Genomic DNA, 20088 nt, shown 5'->3' on the forward strand with positions numbered 1-20088 from the left:
TGAGAACCATGGCCTGTAGGCCTCTCGGCTCCGCTGATAACTGGGGCCTGGAGGCCTCTCGGCTCCGCTGATCTCTAGCCAGGAGGACTCTCGGCTGCTGATAACCTGGCTGGGAGGCCTCTCGGCTCTGCTGATCATGGGTCCGGGAGGCCTCTGGGCTCCGCTGATCACCGGGGCTGGGAGGCCTCTCGGCTCTGCTGATCGCGGGGCCTCCGACTCCGCTGATCGCGGGGCCAGGAGGCCTCTTGGCTCCGCTGATCGCGGGGCCTCCGACTCCGCTGATCACGGGGCCAGGAGAGGGCCGGGAGGCCTCTTGGCTGATCACCAGGGCTGGGAGGCCTCTCGGATCCGCTGATCACCGGGGCTGGGAGGCCTCTCGGATCCGCTGATCACCTGGGCTGGGAGGCCTCTCGGATCCGCTGATCACTGGGGCCGGGAGGCCTCTCGGCTCCGCTGATCACTGGGGCCGGGAGGCCTCTCGACTCTGCTGATCCCAGGCCCTGAGGCCTCTCTGCCCTGCTGCTTCAGGGCTGTTTGGCTTCGCTCTGCTTGGAGCCTGAGTATGCAAATTAACCGCCATCTTTTAGCTTCTATAATTGAAACATTGTATCTTTTGGAGTTGTGGCTTCAGGAGCTCAGAGCCCCGCAGCTGCGGGGATCCTTGACTTTCTCCATCGCTGGGGCAACCAAGCCTCCTATTCTCAGCTGCCTGGCTGCCAGCCGCCATCTTGGCTGACAGTTAATTTGCGTATCTCTCTGATTAGCCAATGAAAAAGGTATCGGTTGTATGCCAATTACCATTTTTCTCTTTTATTAGTATAGGATTGCTTTTAATAATAGCATTTTGAGATAATCATAAAGCAGAAATTGTATTATGGTAATAAATATTTTAAAACATATAATTTAAAAATGTATGACAAGTTTATGACTACATTACAATTGCTACTTCCTTTGGAAAAAAAAAACCCATGTTCAAAACAAGTATAAACTCCATTAGGGAGAAATTAAACTAATAGTTTCTGCCCAGCCAGTGTAGCTTAGTGGTTCAATATTGACATGTGAACCAGGAGGCCATGATTCAATTGCAGGTCAGGGCACATGCCCAGGTTGCAGGCTTAATCCCCAGTGGGACATGCAGAAGGTAGCCAATCAATGATTCTCTCTCACCATTGATTTTTTTCTCTTTCTCTCTTCCTCTCCCTTCCTCTGTAAAATCAATATGCGGACCCTCACCCCATAGGGGCGTGGCCAGCCTTCAAATCACCAGAGGCCCCTCGCCCAGGCCGCCCCATGCCCCAAGGGAACCCCCACCCTGATCCAGGACACCCTTCAGGGCAAACCAGCCAACTACTACCTGTGCACCAGGCCTCTATCTATATTAATAAAAGGGTAATATGCTAATTAGATAGGGAGACCTTCAAGGAGACCTTCTGGACGTTCTTCTGGACAAAGCCATGGTGTCGGGGCCAAGGTAGAGGCCGTTAGAGGCCAAGAGGGGAGGGCAGTTGTGGATGATCAGGCTGGTGGGGGTTGGGGCTGTTGGGGTTAAGCAGACCAGCAGGAGGACCAGTTGGGGGCAAGCAGGCCATCAATAGGGGTCAGTTGGAGGTGATCAGAATTGTGGGGGGGCAGTTTGGAGTGAGCAGGCCAGCAGGGGGCAGTTGGGGGTGAGCAGGCTGGCAGGCAGAGTGGTTAGGGGCAATCAGGCAGGCAGGCAGGCAGGCAGGCAGGTGAGTGGTTAGGAACCAGCAGTCTCGGATAGTGAGAGGGATGTCCGACTGCCGGTTTAAGCCCAATCCCTGTAAACCGGCAGTAGGACATCCTTTGAGGGGTCCCAGATTGGAGAGGGTACAGGCTGGGCTGAGGAACACCCCCTCCCCGGTGCACAAATTTCGTGCACCAGGCCACTAGTATAAATAATAATAAAAATAACAGTAATTATGACATATTAAGTACTTTGAATATATTGTCTCATTTAAACTTCAAAAAATGTTGAGAAACCATTTAAATACATATTTGTTATTTAAAAACAAAATGAAAACAACAACAACAATGTCCTTACCCTCAACATGCTCACTGTCTAGGGCAGAGATTTGAAAGTTAACAAAAGTACACAAAGAGATTAGAAATGTTGTCATTTAAGAAGGAAAGGGGGACAAAGGAAAGAGTAGTAGAGAGATGTGTTATGGTGAAACACTTATATAGGGGTTCTATGAATGAATAAAAGTAAGTGTCTCTAAATGAAGAGGAAAATAAAGGTTGGTATGGTTAGCCAAGATCTAAGTAAGCTATAAATGATCACGCTTTCATTGAATGCGGATGTGCAGCGACCCTGGACAGTATCCAAAGGAGAGAAGTCAAGACAGGATGCAATCTTTAGTTCAAACTGCTAATGCATAAAGCACTATGGCAGTTGAGAGAAGGGTGTGAGGATGGCAGGCAGGCAAAGGTTGGTGTGGGTGGAAGATTACAAGTAGAACAGAGACAGGTATCTTTACATTTTTGTTCAGTTACTCTAGACTCATTTTCATCTGGAGATAGTAATAGGAAGCAAGATGTATTTGCAGTCCTGCTGGTGAAAAAAAATGAGAAACTGAAAACAACACTGGCATTGGGAATGGAGAAAAGGGAACACATCTAACCAATTTTTAGACAAACAGAAAATAATTGGTCACATATTGCGGTGATATAATTTATGTGGTGAACTTGACTGTCTTGATGCGCATATATAGTAGGCAGGCTTATGCATAAATGTTATAACAACATTTATTTAGTCACACTCAATTTTTAAACAACTTATTCAACAGAAAGGAAATATAAGCCATTTTAAATTTCTCTTAACTTCATATAAACTTAGTTGACTTATAAGTACATATCACTAGGATTAGTTTTTGCAGGTAAGCATACAGTATTTTAATATAAAGTCAAAGATGTGTTTAGTAATGAGAGCAAAGCTACAACAGTTATTCTCTGCAGTCACCATTATAATTGATTAATTTAATGGTGCATCTTTCTCTCACGTAGGGCCTATGTAATTTATGGGATAAAGGTAATAGTTATGCTTCATTAGAAGAATAGAATATGGGCATGTTACACACACTTTTCTCCTCCCTAACAGAGTATAGTCTGAGCACTACAATTTCACTAAGACTCTAAAGAAGTAGGACAACTTCTGATCAGGACAATTCCTGAGAGAATTGTACTGTATATATTGCAATGCATCTTTTTCTCTTTGCCCTGCTCCAGAGCAAAATTAATTTTATAAATCTGAGATGCCACCTTATCCTCCAGCTGTTTCAACAGAGACATCATTCACTTTTCCCAAGTGTTGAAAGGACTCCCAGCATTGGAGCAACAGTGAGCAAAACAGAGAGGAGTACTTACGAACTGGTAATGTTTGGAAGATTTCTATTTTACTGTAGTCTCCTTGCCCTTTTCCATTCACAGCTGCCACCCTGATTTCATAAGTTGTATTTGGTTCCAGGTTGCTCAAAACAACCATTGCTAGAAGAAAATAATAGATATGCCTATGATTAATGCATTTTTCATAAGTAAACAAATCAACTGATTGCAAAGCTGAATAAAAAATTTCACTGTAAATCTTTCCATGGAATACCTGAAAAAGATAGAAGTAGGTCTTAGGGGAAAATGATTTGTGAACAGTCCTCTTCTTCACCTCGATTTTAGCTTTCTAACTCAATGCAGTAACTTTCAAATAGGGAAATTCGTAGTTTCTTTTGCGATGCTTATACTAAAAAAGCAGAAAGTAAAATCCCTTCTTCCACTTTTTAAATATTCAACAAATAGAATGCTTTAAAGAAACCATTTTAGTGTATGCATCCCAAATACTTTGTCTACTCTAAATTGATTTTCTATAGAATGTAATGGCAAAGTGGAATTCAATAGACAGAACTCTGGCCCCACCTATAAGGTGTTTCAATCATGCCCAGGAAGTGTCACAGGTGGACTCAACATCAAAAGGAAACCATTTATTCAATCACCTCAAATCAAATTATTGTTAATGCTAGTTTGTAGGTTATCATCTTTTGTATTTTCTCTCTGAATTTCCTCTTTACACTGTACCAGACCTGGATTAAACATGACCCAAAGAGGAAGAAATAATCTGACAAATTGCAAGAATCTAAAGGTTATTAGAAACCTCTACTGGGTCATGTCAACCCCTTTAATTTACTAGAGAATTTGGTAATTTGGTATATGATTGCAGATTTCAAAATATTACATCTTTACAAATTCCTCTAGGAAGTTAACAAAACTCTATAGTTGCCTCTATCCTTAATGCTTTTGCTAACAGAGTAAAAATTAACCAGTGGAAATGGCTGTACCTTGACAAACAAAAAAAGAAAGTCATTCCTGATTTACCTAATCACTCCAAGTCAAATGATCAATTCATAAAGAAGACATATAAATCATAAAATAATATATTAAACTATAGGTTATGAGGGTCATATTTGTAGGATTTTTTTTACATGAACCATGAACGAATATTGTATACATTCAATAAAATTCCAATAACTTATGAACATCCTATCTAATAAAAGAGAAAAATGGTAATTGGCATACGACGATACCCTTTTCATTGGCTAATCAGGGCTATATGCAAATTAACTGCCAACTAAGATTGGCAGTTAACTGCCAACAAGATGGCGGCTAATTTGCATATGTAGGCACAATGCAGGGAGGCGAAAGGGAAAGCAGGAAGAAGCCCCCTGCCACTGACAGTGATCAGAAACCCAGGGGGGAGCTAAGAGCTGGGGGGCAGGGCAAAGGCGGCCCTGGGGCCGCCTTTGCCCTGCCCCCCAGCCATGATCGGAGAATCAGGTGCCTTTGCTGCCCTGGCCAGTGATAGCAGGAAGTAGGGGTGGAGCCAGCGATGGGAGCTGGGCACGGTTGAAGCTGGCAGTCCCAGGAGCTAGGGGTCCCTTGCCTGGGCCTAAAGCGTAGCCCACGATTGCGGGGCTGCTGCCACTGCGGGTCCCCGCTGTCCAGGCCAGACGCCTAGGCCAGAGGCCTCAGGCCTGGTCAAGGGGCCGATCCAGTGATTGGTGATCGGAGGGTGATGAGGGTCAACTCCTCTGGCCGAGGCATCAGGCCTGGGCGGGGGGCTGAGCCGGGGATTGGGGGGATATGATGGTCCCCTTGCCCAGGCCTGAAGCCTGGGTCAGAGGCATCAGGCTTGGGCGGGGGGTGGAGCAAGCGATCAGAGGGAGATGGGGGTCCCCTGCCCAGGCATGATTCCTGGGCCAGAGGCCTCAGGCCTGGGCGGGGGCCAGAGCCAGTGATCGGGGGGAGATGGGGGTCTCCTGTCCAAGCCTGACACCTCTGACCCAGGCTTCAGGCCTGGGCAAGGGGCTGATCAGGCGATCGGAGGGTGATGGGGGTCTACGCCTCTGGCCGAGGCATAAGGCCTGGGCAAGGGGCAGAGCCAGCAATCGGAGGGGTCTGGGGGTCCCCTGCCCAGGGGGTCAATGCCTGAGGGCTCCCAGTATGTGAGAGGGGGCAGACTGGGCTGAGGGACACCCCCCCCCCCCCGACACACACACACACACACCCAGTGCACGAATTTCGTGCACCAGGCCCCTAGTATTTCCAATAATTAATTACATTTCCATATACATTCACTAAATAATATTTTTCATTCTCTTCTATAGGGACAAACATACTGAATTTGTGTTTTTGTTTTTTGAATCCTTACCTGAGATTTTTCCATTGATTTTTAGAGAGAGTGGAAGAGAGAGAGGGAAAGACAGAGTAATATCAGATGAGCAAAACACATTGATTGGTTGGCTTCTGTTGCACCCTGACCAGAGCCCAAGCCTGGTAGGAGCTTGCAACCACGGTATGCGCCCTTGATTGGATTTGAGCCTGAGACCCTTTGGTCTGTAGGCCAACGATCTATCCACTGAGCTATACTGGCTCAGTGAATTTGTTTTGATAGTTTATTTTGTTCCATTCTTTTCCCCAGTATTCATTATCCTGACATGTGTTTAGCTTTTTCCTTATAATTATGTATTATTCATTGACTTACTTATACAAGTATAGAGAATAAAGTTAGTAGATATATTTCATAGGTGTTTATTTGTCTAAAAGTCAGAATTTAATATTTAATATATATGAACTATATATATATATATATATATATATATATATATATGCTGTATTTTATTATGTATACCAGATAAATAGTACTAATAAAAATACATAGTCCATATATTAATCAGGGTTTATTTAACCTAGTACATATTAGTACTAGGTTATGTTCTAAAATCTGCAGAAATCATAAATTACCAATTGACAATATTTACATTTGTATTCCTCAGTTTTTGTGCCTTAGTGTAAAAACAAATGAACTTGCTTTTGAGAGTGCATTGTCTTATGAAAGCCTCAGATGAAAACACATAGTATCAGAGTTAAGGGAGGAAAACTGGAAAAGCACTAATTGGCAGGAAATCCAACTGATTAGAAGTTGGAAGGATAAATGGGGAAAACAAGGTTTGAATTCAACTACTACACAAACGGGAACATTATCTGCAGACGGTGAGGTAATGCGGAGTTAATGCACTACTCACCTTTGACTTCACATTAAAGGATAACATACTGTATGTTTACCTGCAAAAACTAGTCTTAGTGATATGTACTTATAAATGTTAACATTTACAAAGATAATCTATATAGAGAGTATGGTGTATGTGAGATTGCTGTGGATGCTTTAACTGCTGCAGACAACTTTGGTATATGATGTGCCTCTGTATTTCTATGATGTAAAGATGCAGCTGCTACCATTATTTTAAGATTATGGAGTTAGTAATGCTTATAGTCAATTGTGTGTCTTGATACAATTAGGCAAGAAAAGCAATCAAATTTAAAGCAAACAATTTTAATTGTAAATAAAATTATTCATAAATCAGAAGTGTGCAGATCACACTTTATCTTTTCAGATTCAAATGGGTAAACAATAGAACAATCAAAGTATCAGAACATATCGAGTCAGGAGAAAGTGAGGTTATTATTTAGATTAAACAAGTAAAACAACAATACCAGCCCCCAAAACACACACACACACACACACACACACACACACACACACACACACACACACTAAAAAGACAACTCCACATTTTACTTGAATTTCTACTAAAAGCTCTTTCTGGCTCAGATTGCCAGCAAGCCCCCTTCTCTAACATTTCATAGGGATCCTGGGGGGGCTTTGAGCGCCCCCTACCTCTTGGGAAGGGAAAGGCAATTCATTTCATTATAATCAATTCAGCACTCATTTCCCCCACGTGTCCTTATATTTTTCTGATCTCAGTGTCAAGACTCGCCCATTTACTGACTGAGTCTCACAGCAGAGTGGTTGGTGGAGGAGCGAGCCAAAAAGAATCTACTGATATCTGCACTGGTCTCACAGCGCTGGGCCACAGCACTCAAACTAAAGCGGATGCCAGGAGGCTGCGAACCGTCAAAATCCTAGGGGAGTGGCATGGAAGTCAACCTACTGATGGAAGTTTTCTGAAGTTTATACACAAGAAGAAGTACGTTTGTTTTTTCGGTACTAACTCTAGAGGTCTGGGTACAATAACCCTTATTGTGGGACTTATTAACATTGTGTGAACATGAAGATTATTATGTGAAACCGAAAGAAGTCCATAAATTGAGACCAACTTAAGAGGAGGGAAGAAAAAAAGATTTAGGGGAGGTAAAGCCTAGATGGGTAATCTGACTTGCCTTTTTAACTGAGAGGCTTTATACATTAAAGCATCCATAATTTACTGGCTTATTACCGAGCAGAGGGGGTTTGAATACCCAAGGTATGGACTAAAAGCAAACCACCACTTGAAACATGAAGGCTGTGTACTCTATAATAGTCGCACCTTAAATTATAAACCTAGTTAATAGAAGACTTTCTTGCCCACTTGTGCCCATATAATAGAACGATGGGACCACCCACTGGGGTGTGGGATGGTTCATTCCCTGTAATGTATTAGAAACTCAAACACTAGGTGAAAGTAGACCTAAATTATAAACTACTAAAAGTTGTCTAAGGACAAAGGCATAAATTAAGGGATTTTATAGGTATGAGCAGTTAGCAAGATTTGGAAATCATAATGTAATTCTTCTGAAAATAATAAATAATCATGAATTTTTTTTCACATGGCAACAGAGGTAGGTTCTATAAAAATATAATTTCCCTCATGAATTTAAATATATTTAAATACAATTGAGTTTCACAACTGATGCTTTTGAAACCTGGCTATAAATGTAAAAATATAGCAGATATTGAAATTGATTAAAATAATGACATTAGAACTGAAAATGTCAGGATGATCTGACCATTAAACATTATTTTACAAGTGTGCAAATGATCATATCAGAGAGAAAAAAATTGGAGTTGTATTTTCCCTTTAAGAATGGAATCAGACTTTATTAAAGGAAGCTGGACAAATAAGTTTTTGTTCAGATAATGTATTTTAAATCCCTTTCCTTAGGTTGTCAAGAGAAGCTGAAGGTACAGAATATTTGCGACCCATGGAGTAAAATAAATTACATATTTGCAAACTAATTAAACTGAACAACATTCTAACGTGAGATTAAATGTAGTCACGCTTTCTTCTTCGCTCCGTTAAACCTTGGATCTCTCCATGGGGTTATCCGACCATTCAGTGTAAGAGATAAGGACTCCCTGGATATGGAATTGCTGTCTCACCTACATAAAAGTTGTTCAAGTTGTCAAGATATGTGAAACATGTTAGATAGCTATGAGAAATGTCAAAGCTTAGCTAGAGCAGAACTAATCATTCAAAATTACACTTGCTCTTAATCTCCTCAGATAGATCTGAAAATACAGTGAATCCCTGAAATTTCTCACTAAAGACGAGCTTTTGTTTTCTAAACAAAACAAGCAAAAAAAAAATTTTTTTTAATTTGAAAAAAAAAATCTGGCTTGCTTCTACATGAGTTTGTAACAAGCTTGAATAATAACTCCAGGGATAATTCCTTTAATAATGCAAAGTGCCTTTCAGTTTTCTTAAGTTTATGTATGGGATCATCTCCAGCCAATTCTACTTTCATTTACTTTTGAAAATTTAAATTCCCAGTTTTATACAAATTATATTAAGTTTCAAGGTTGTATGAGTTGCAAAAGAAAATCTCACCTGTTTAAAAGTGCATTGGAGGTCTTTATGAACCATATATATAATTGTAGGATATATAACTTGATGTAAGTAACATTTATGAATAGGTTCTTTATAAAATATTCATATAGTTATAGATTTTGATTAACAGAAAATTAATAAAATGATTATGTGTGATATGTATGTTTTTTTTTTCTTAAAACAATGTGTTGGTGGCACCAGTTAAAGATCACAGTTCATTATTTCTGAACATTCATTAATTTTCTCTTTATTATACTGTTTTTTTTTATTCTTTTCCATGGTAAGTATAAACTATACATAAAAATTAATGTAAAAAAATCTAATAACTGAGTTTTAACTGACATGACATTTTTCACAGGAAGTACTTACTTGCCATCCCTTAAAATTAAATGGTTTTCACTTGAAATATACTCCCTATGTCATAACCTTGATTTAAAAATAGTACAGTTCCATCAAAAATATTTGTTTCCTGAGCAATTCAGTTTTTTTTTTATTTAATGAGTCCTCCCTTATGAGAAAACTCATAATAGTACTTCAAAATTCTCTTAGAGGTCATATGTTTCTATAATATTCTAGACATTTCCATTAGCTCTAATCAAGAAGAATTTATAATCTATATTCTAGCAAAGATCATTTTTACACTTAATATTAAAGTATCCAGATGCCCAGAAGAATGTTTGAGCAGCAATATGCGCTCTATTTTTCTTAGGTTTCTGGGAACTGTGAATATTTTCATCCCCCTGTGAATTAAGTTCCTATAAAACACTCATGAAATATTCATGTTTCTTTTCTCACTATTCACAAAACATCTTTCCTATATAAATTAATTTCATTTTCTTATGCCATTTATTTCTCTGCTGCAACAATTATAGATATACAAAAAAGCTCATTAGTTTTATTGAAAAATTAAGAGAAATATTTGCACAGAAGCTTTCTTTATCATTGTAGCAGAGACCAGGCTGAGTGCAGAATTATGCATGCATTTGTGTCTTCATCTTGAGATAATGTGGGAAGCTTCCAGCAGACAACTAATTTTACTTATGATTTATTTCAATTTTCTCTTAGCTTAGTTTCCTGTATACTTCGATCTACACAGTTTAAATTCATTAAGATTTAAATTACATATAAATTTCAAATTTAGCTCTGTTTCTTTTTATGGGCACCATGAAAACAGTCCAAGACATTCTAGTTTTGAAGTTTAGCATACAGAACTCTCTCCACTTCATGCAAATTAGAACAAATTTCCTTTCACAGAAAATATGGAATTAGTGCAGATTATGTTTTTCCCCTTCCTTTGATATTCATAAGAGTTTACTGCACTTATGTTTAAGACAGCCTGATTTTTACATCCATTTCTCTTTTCCATGTGAAATCTAGTGAGTTAGAAATGATAGCAACTTTTCTGCAGGCACATTTCTTCTTAGGACAGTGCAATCATAGAAAGTTTTCCTTATAGATATTTTTTAAAAGGCATTGGAACTTATTAAGATTTAAAAATCTATAGTAGTTTAGGGCTAACTTTAAACAATGTTGATTTTTCATTGTTTCTAAAAGTGAAATATACTAATATGATAGAGGGAAATCCAGTTTCACTCAATTAACTGTAAATAGCATGGATTAAAAAAAACACTGGAATCAAAACTTTAAAGTTTAATGTGAAATGAAGTTACAATAACCTTCAACTATTAGAAAACTACAGGAAAACTACAGATTTTTCCACAAAAAAACCATTAATAATATAAAAATCAACCATTTTTTCATGATTTTAATAGCTCCATAATGCAAATACCAAAAATTCTTCACACATTTAGAAAGGTAACAACTTAGGTAACATTATTATATAGCAAAACGACTTGGAAAAAATATTTGTATGGGCTTATTATAACTTTGGTTAAATGATAATTCTCATTCTTATTGTTTTTACTCTGTATTTTAAATGTACTAACAAAAGAAAAACTATTTCATACTCAAGAATTACAATGGAGAGATATTTATAGGCAATATCTTTAATAAAATGTTTCCACTGACAATTATTTACTTTCTTTTTTAGTTTTATAATTCAGATATAAGGAAGCTTAATCCTATATATTTTCATTATAAAAAACTAATTTAGAAATTAACAAAAATATATCTGCCTTATCATATCATTATATACTGTGTTTATAGACATAACACTTTACATATCCAGTGTATGCCTCAATTACTAATGAATAATCCAGGAAGTATTGAGTAAATTGAAATCTATTGCATAATTAGTGGATTTTTGAATATTAAAAATTTGAGGTGAATATCAAATAGTAGGTTTCCAAAAAGAGATATGATTGAATTATTTTTTTGAATACCAATAGATCCTCTTATGCATTGTAAACATATTCACCAATAGGAAGAGACGCCATATTGAATAATTTCAATTGGCACCAATCACATCACAATCTATTAAATATCTCTTCTTGTAGTTGTATATTATATAATATATGCAACCTAAGATTGTGTCGATATGCAATGGTCTTTGTTAATCTTGTTCTTATTGATAAAAACTACCATGTTTCGAAGCTTAAATTTATATTTATATTTTCCACTGAGTATGCACATTAAATTAGAGTTTCTGAGATAAATGTGAGATATTTTCCCCCACAAGCCATATAACACACCAGAGAATATAGCTAATCATGAGTACTAATCATTACTCAGTAAGACACATTGATATGCTCATTTTTTATAAAACTATGATTGTCAATATTGTAATTATCAATATGTTAACAAATTAATTTAATTTAATATGGACTATGCTTTAAAAAATTAAAAGCCAAAATATAAACATATAATATTACTTTGAAAATAATAAATGTCTGTAATAAAAGGAGAGATAAACTGATTATCCCCAAAGAACTCAAGAAAATCTCAGGAATTTTAAGAGTAAGAAGATGGAATAAAAAAAAAACAGATGATCATTACACATCTGAATAATTTGTACTCTCATGTGCTCTTCTCACACTTAAAGGAGGATACATTCTTCTCTCTCATTGCTACACTAGATGGAGGTCTCTTACCTAGGAAAGTTGGACCAAGGACTTCAGACGTTGAAATTCTACCATGTGGAAGTGTGGAGTGGATGTACGAGATGAAATATGTGGGAATTATCTGACACCCTCTGATACAAGCTGCTTTTCCATAGAGCCCTGGCGGCCAGGTGTGTTGATAGTAACTGAACAGCCTCAAAAAAGAACTCTGACATTTCCTGGAACTTTGCTATGGGGACATTGGAAGCCCACGTGATCACAGTGCTTGAAAAGCCTAGTCTTTCCAAGCAGAATCTACTGATGCTTTCTTCTCACTTTGGAATATACAAATCCAGATGTGGATCACCAAATAATTGAGGTAATTTTCCTATGGGAATAATAAAAAATAAAACAAATAACAATGACCAAAAAAAAAAAAGTCAGAGAACAAAACTTTGAAAACAGATATCTTTACAATGATGCCAGAGATGAGGCCACACTGCATGCATGAAATAAGGAATGACAGAGAATTAAGGATTTAGAAATTTTAAAAATAATAGATAAACTGAAAGCTATAATATAAATGTTGAAAGAAAATTTAAATTAGAACAAAAATAGAAGTAGAGACACTGAGAGAGAAAAGACCTGAAAACTGGAAAATTAATCCAAAAAAGCCAACATTTGATTAAGAAATTCTAAAACAAAACAAAGAGGAAAATTACAAAAAAATTGTCAAAATCATTTTACTACTAATGGGCATTAATATCCATATTTAAAAGTTAAATGATTCTTCGATGCAAATAGTGGAAAAGAACTCTTTATAGGCCAGATACAACCCTGCTGCATTAAAAAAAAAAAATGTGGGGCTGAGGCGGAATGGGAGAGCACCATGAAAAACTAGAACACAGAAATAACTAGATTCTCCTAACTGGGGTGTTGGTAGGAAATTCCATACATGCAATATATTTTTCATTATTGATGTGGAACCCTCAATCTAAATCTACATAAAGGATAGCAAGTTTGCAGTTTTGGAGTATTCAAGTGGGGAAGATTCTTAATTTCAAGAGGACTGCAGATACCACTGAGTTTAGGCAACCCTTTAAGGACAAAGGAAGGTACTAGGAAGTGACATCTCTGTGGGTGCACCAAAGAGTTGCTTAATATTTGATCTATTAATCTTCACTCTTTCAAATTAAGCTTCTATTCCAAATTAGTTTGCTGACCTACCAGGTACAAGCATATATTTTATAAACCCAAATCTATACTTCAAAACAATCTTGGAAAAAATGCTTATTGAACACTACTTCTCCACAAAACTGAAAATGGCTTTCTCTACCACAGAAATTGATCTTTCCATCAGCTTTTAATTAAAATCGAACCTTTACTAAAATGGGAACCTAGATTAAAAGTTTGGAATTATATGTAATAATAAAGCATGTACATAACCTTAATTATAGTGTTTATAAACTAAATATAATAATGTTAAAATTACCATCTATAGATTAAATTACACATAATTGTATATCCAACAAAGCACCACTGAGTTTAGTGGAGCTATACAATGAAAGAACTGAAAAAAAAAAAAAACAATTGTATAGCTATTTTCAAATTTTACTCAGCTATTTCATTCTTCAATAAGTGAAAATCACAAGAATTTAAAAAGTAAAAGTTTCAAATGAAAGTTCCATTTAGAAAAATTCTATTATTTTCAAAGAAAAACTGTATCCTTTATTTTCAGAAACAAAGTGTAATTCCACTATACCCTCACATCCAAATAAAGCAGAACACCTAGTCATTCTGGTGGAGATTCAAAGGACTTCTTTCGATGTGTGAGTCTAACTGGCTAAACCTTTCACAAATCAAAAGAAATAGATTAAGCTGTTTAGGAGAAATGTTTTCATGCTCTGATAAAAAGAACTTGGTATTTTAAACTATTAACTTTTTTTTCATTTTTACTTTTTTTTAAAAAAATATATTTTATTGTTTTTTTTACAGAGAGGAAGGGAGAGAGATAGAGAGCTAGAAACATCGATGAGAGAGAAACATCGATCAGCTGCCTCCTGCAGATCCCCCACTGGGGATGCGCCTGCAACCCAGGTACATGCCCTTGACCGGAATCGAACCTGGGAGCCTTCAGTCTGCAGGCCGACACTCTATCCACTGAGCCAAAACGGTTTCGGCTCATTTTTACTTTGAAAGCTGAAAAATTAGCAGTTGTTTTACAAGATTATTATTTTCTCTTCATTTGTGCCCAATGAGGTGTCTAGAACATGCTTACAAAGTATTGAATGATATGGCAATGAATATGTCATGTAAACCTCCCAACCAAAACGTCTTGCTATACCTGAAAAACATGTTTTTTGACTCAAAATTATAAGGCGGAATGATTCACATTTTATATTTGAGTAGTATACATTGTTAATATCTTATTTGTTCACAACTCTCCAGATTTTAAAAATTAGTTTGTGTCATATCAGTTGTTGGGATAATCAGGAAAGCTTCAGCTAAATGTTAAAGAAGAATATAATAATATGTCCAGGTCTCAATTGCACCCTAACCCTAGGACCAGGTGCAGAGTGAGCAGGTGAAATTCATAGGAAATTAATTAATGGGTTATTTAGAATCAGAATCTACTAACAGGAAATTTGTATGCTAAAATTTTCTTGCTAAATGGCATTGCAATCAAGCATGAGCTAATATTTATTTCTAGGTGGTGATATCAGCAATTAGAAGTCATTACATGAAGAGTATATAATAAATTAGAGAAATAAGAACAACTAACTGAACATTGACTAAACTTATGTAAATTAGAATAAATAACTAAAGCTATTTTATTTTTTATTTTTTTAAATTGTTTTATTGCTTAAAGTCTTACAAAGGTATTACATATGTCTCCTTCCCCTCCCAGCCCTTGACAATGCCCTGGCCTCCCCTAACCCCCAGTGTCTTATGTCCATTGGTTATGCTTATATGCATGCATACAAGTCCTTCGGTTGATCTCTTACCTCCCCCCTCCTGCCCCCCGACCCTCCCTGGCCTTCCCGCTGCAGTTTGACAATCTGTTTGAGGCAGCTCTTCCTCTGTATCTATTTTTGTTCAGAAGTTTATAATGGTCTTTATTATCCATGAATGAGTGAGATCATGTAGTATTTTTCCTTCATCGACTGGCTTATTTCACTTAGCATAATGCTCTCCAGTTCCATCCATGCCGTTGCAAATGGTAAGAATTCCTTCTTTTTTACAGCAGCATAGTATTCCATTGTGTAGATGTACCACAGTTTTCTAATCCATTCATCTACTGATGGCAAAAGAGTAGTCACTGAAATGTGTGTGACCACATGCACCTGTTTTTTCATAGATTAAACCGAAATCTTCTAACAAATGCCTTAAAGGCAATGCGTATAATTATGTTTGAAAAAAACTCTTAAACTTTAGGATGAATGACCAACACAAACTATAATCCAACAGAAAAAAGAAGCATTTCTTCACTATTCAAAAATTTATAATTTTTAAAAATTTTTAAAATATGTGCTTTAAAATATGTCTTCAGCTTTTCAGCAATAGGGTCATCTACATAGACAAAAATAAATATGCTAAGTACATGTAAAACTTGTATGTGCCATTATAAAAAAACCTCTTCATATATATTTTTTGTTTTTGTTTTTTTAATTAATTTATTTATTTTTTATTGCTTAAAGTATTACCAAAAAAAGGACACATATGCAAAAAAACCTCTTTAAATGAACATATTGTCTCACAGGAAGGAAGTCAAACTCTGAAACAACTAAAAATGAAGTGGGTGGGACACCTGAAGCTAGAGGAGAGCCATATAATTGTTTTTCCATCAACTACTGCAGTCCTGTTGAAAATGTCACTGCGACTCAAACGACCAAGAGTTTTTGCCCAGACCTTTGAGACAGAAGATTGGGTTTAAATATCTTCTCTGGGGGAAAATGATGCCAGAAGGAAATCTGAGACTGGGATCCGGGTAAGCTAGAACCTGAAAGTTCTTGGAGAGAAGTAAAATCATGAGCTAGAAACGAGAGAGAGAGAGAGAGAGAGAGAGAGAGAGAGAGAGAGAGAGAGAGAGAGAGAGATATGCTGGCAACTAAAACTTTGTCTGGTTTGCAATCCACCTACATCTCCAGGGACAGGTACTTAGCTCTCTGTCCCACAGAAAGTATAGGTGAAAACACAGGAAGCCCAAAAGAACTACACAGTACCATTGAAGAGGTAATTTGATTCCATTCCATGGGAATTGAAACATGGGGTAAATGACGATTGATTGGTAATATTTCTGAAATTTCTATCTAAAATCTCTATTCACTCTTAGTAAAAGCTAAACAATCAGGTGCCCACACAGGTGAGACTAGAATGATTTTATCTGTTCCGTCTCCATTGACTACTAGAATGATTCTTTACAGGAAGGCTTATGCCATTTATAGAACCTTTATACCATATGTGCAAAACTTAAGGCAGGGCCCGGAGAGGAAGACAAGATGGAGCAATCCTTTCCTTACTATGTTATGCTAGACTTTTGGACCACTCAGTGTAGTTCTATGACCCAAACAACCAAGTCCAAATCTCATAATTTGTTGTTATTTTCTACGTTAGTTCCTTCTTATAGGAGAAAAATAAATCACATTTTCACATGATGAAATTCTACATAAGTAAAAAGTAGAGTTATAAACTGTTTTAACTTCTCTGAGTTAGCTAACTCTATACTCAAAATGTCATGATTGGTGGCAAAATTTGAATTTTCAAAATGTAATATTGAAATAAAGTTTAGTAGGCAGGTGAATTTTTATAGATGACATTTTACGCTATGAGTTTCATACCTACTAATGGAAGAAATATTAATAAGTGAAAAAAACACACATTTTAGAATATTCAGTCACCAGATCTCACATGAGCAATTGTTTTTCCACCACCAAAATTTTAAATTCTAACTTCGCTTCCTCCCCAGAATTGAACTTTCATGATTTTTTTTCTACTCATCCATCCTAACTAAGGATGCAAATTTCCCCACTATTTTTCAAAGTTATTTCCAAAAAGAGAATGTAAAATGGGTGATGGAAATGTCTTCTCAACTCTACCATATTAAAAGAAAAGAAGCACATTTTGAAGGAAGAGAAAAAGCTAAGCACACAGGTATGTTTCAGATCAGCTTGAATTAATTTACATACTTTAAAATCACTGACTCACTTTGAACTCCATGGGAGCGTACTATTTTCCAGGTCTCTGATGCCACTTCTTTGACATCCACTTGGTAGTGATGGATAGGCACACCTCCATGGGAATCTGGCTTGTTGAAAGAAATTTTGGCTGTGGTCTGTGACAGTTCTATAGTCTTCACCCCATAGGGACTGGACGGTACATCTATGAAGGAATAATCACAAAGAAAATATAACCTAATGTAGACGGACATTGTACAGATGATGCGTTGTGGAATTGCGCACCCGAAACGTGGAAAATTTTGTTAACCAGCATCACCCCAATAAATTCAACAAAGCTGTTAAAGAAAAAATATACATATTTGTGGAATATTTTAAAGTGAATTAATAAATTCATAAAATGGGATTAAGAGACATGTGATAAACTTTCTAAAAAAAAGACCTATGGTATTCTGAGAATTAGAAATAAAGGAATGTTGCTGCCTATACACTTAATATTTTGAATTACAAAGCTTGCATAAACTGCTGAATGATCTGTATAAATTGCAAGAAAGTATACACTAATCGATTTTTACTAACTGAGCAAACTGTAAAATATTCAATATCACATTTCATTTATTGAGAAAATAATTTTACTTCTTCCTTTTCTCTATAATATCAGCTTTCTTTGCACTCAAAGAAAACAAACTTGTGAGAGAGAGGATGGAGAGAGAATGCAGGTATAATTAAAATATAATAAGAAATATTTTTTGAAACATTAGTATAAATAATCTCTTGTGAAAATGTAAGATTTGTGTGTGTTTTCATTAACATTATATTAATAATTTTGGCGCAATAGTTATGTGTAGAGAAAATGTCATTATGAACTAAATAAAACTATAAACGATTTGATTTAATTTCATTTATGTATTTAATTAAAATAAACCTTTAGTTGAGATATTTAAGTTTTAATTCTTGTATTTAAAAAATAACTATAGCCCAGACAGTGCGGAAAGTGCAGAAGGCAGCCGATCAATGATTCTCTCTCATCATTGATATTTCTATCTCTCTCTCCCTCTCCTTTCTTCATCTTAAATCAATAAAAATATATTAAATAACTATAAATCATTCTTGTGTATGTTTTTGTTATCAGTCTATTACAATATTTTCAAGCTCAATAAGGTATCCTGAGTGGAACCTTATTTTCTTTTCCAGTTTACAAAACTTTATAAAATGCTATCTATAAGGTCAAACAAATGAAAGGAGAAAATAACAAATAAAATGTCTCAATAAGGAAATTTATGACACCTCTACTCTAGAAACCTGAAGAATTACAGAAATTAGAAAATCACATTAAACTTTAAACATATCTCTTTCTGTCTCTCAATTTCTCTCTTTTTTTTCAATATAACATTCAAAATAATCATAAAGTTTAGTAATTTACATATAATTATGAAATCAAGAGAAGGCTGAGACTCAGAATGCACAAAGGGAGAATTACGACAGATCAGGAGAACAAAGAAGGGTGGTTAGGGACCAAGATTAAGATAATTCACACTCTCATATTCCCAGTCACTATATACAGATGCAAAAAAATGGACAGTGAAGATAGGGAAAAGATTGATTCATTTGAAATATGATGCTGGAGGATAGCTCTATAGTACCCTGGACTGCCAAAGCCATAAGCAAGTGGGCCCTAAAGCAAATTAAGCCTAAAATATTGTTGGAGGCAAAAGATGACAAAATTGAAGTTTTCCTTCTTTGGGCACATAATGAGAAGGCAGGGTTCTTTGGAAAAGACAATAATGCTGGGAAAAATAGAAGGCAGCAGGAAAAGAGACAGACCCAGTATGAGATGGATGGACTCGATGAAACAAGCCATAAGCATGAATTACAAGAGCTGAGCAGGGCTGAGGAGAAGAGGACATTGTGGACGTCACTCATTGGTAGGGCCACGAGGAATCAGAGCTGATTCCATGGCACATATGTTATGTAAGTATATAAATAAATATGCTATTTTATCTCTAGAATTAACTTTACAAAACTAAAAGCAAAAAAAAAAAAACTTGATTGAAAATAAGGCAGTAAATTTCCATTCAGATACAATCAAACATTCATATAAAAATTTAATCGCTATCAAAACCCAAATGTGCTGTATTTGCTGGAGTTAAAAGAGCGCACTGTAAATCATATAAAATATGCCTTATAAATGGTACTGGGTAGGATCCTGGAAAGCAGGTTCATGACATTTTGGGTATGAATGTTCTAAAGAAATGCAATAGTGTACATTTCAGCTCTAATTACTAACAGTAAATTCTATGAAGTGCATTATGTTATAACAGGTTTGGAAATAAATGTGTACAATAGTGATGCATTCTAAAGTCGTCTTGCTATTAAACTCTTACTGGAAATAATTTTAATTATTGGAATACTCTATGTATGACATAATACATAAATATCATCATGGTTATCATGTTTTTTTATCCCCTAAGTTATAACTGTGGATTATTTTCATCAGTAAGTTTGATTTAAAGGTTGCAGAAGAGGCAAAAAAAATCACACACACACACACACACACACACACACACAGGTTTTGTGTGTGTGTGTGTGTATGTGTGTGTGTGTGTGTGCGCGCGCACGCTGAGTGACTCTCTAATGTCAATTAGGTCTAAGTCAAAGGCGGGGGTCGTCTAGTCCATGGGCTATATAAGGCCCACAAAATCATTTGGTCTGGCCCTGCCAAGGCATTAGGAGTTAATTAAATGT

At 36.4% G+C, this 20088-nt stretch overlaps 1 protein-coding gene across 2 annotated transcripts in view; it reads right to left on the reverse strand.

Moving 5' to 3' along the window:
* Positions 1–20088, reverse strand: part of NCAM2 (neural cell adhesion molecule 2) — a 421570-nt gene that overhangs the window by 52401 nt on the left and 349081 nt on the right. For both annotated transcript variants that reach the window (XM_059686798.1, XM_059686799.1), the window contains exons 12-13: positions 17375–17548; positions 3385–3504 (exon numbers count right to left, since the gene is read on the reverse strand). In XM_059686798.1, coding sequence (XP_059542781.1) covers positions 3385–3504; positions 17375–17548 — 294 coding nt within the window. The remainder of the gene's footprint in view (positions 1–3384; positions 3505–17374; positions 17549–20088) is intronic.

Source organism: Myotis daubentonii, chromosome 3 (assembly GCF_963259705.1).
Source record: "Myotis daubentonii chromosome 3, mMyoDau2.1, whole genome shotgun sequence".
NCBI lineage: Eukaryota > Metazoa > Chordata > Mammalia > Chiroptera > Vespertilionidae > Myotis > Myotis daubentonii.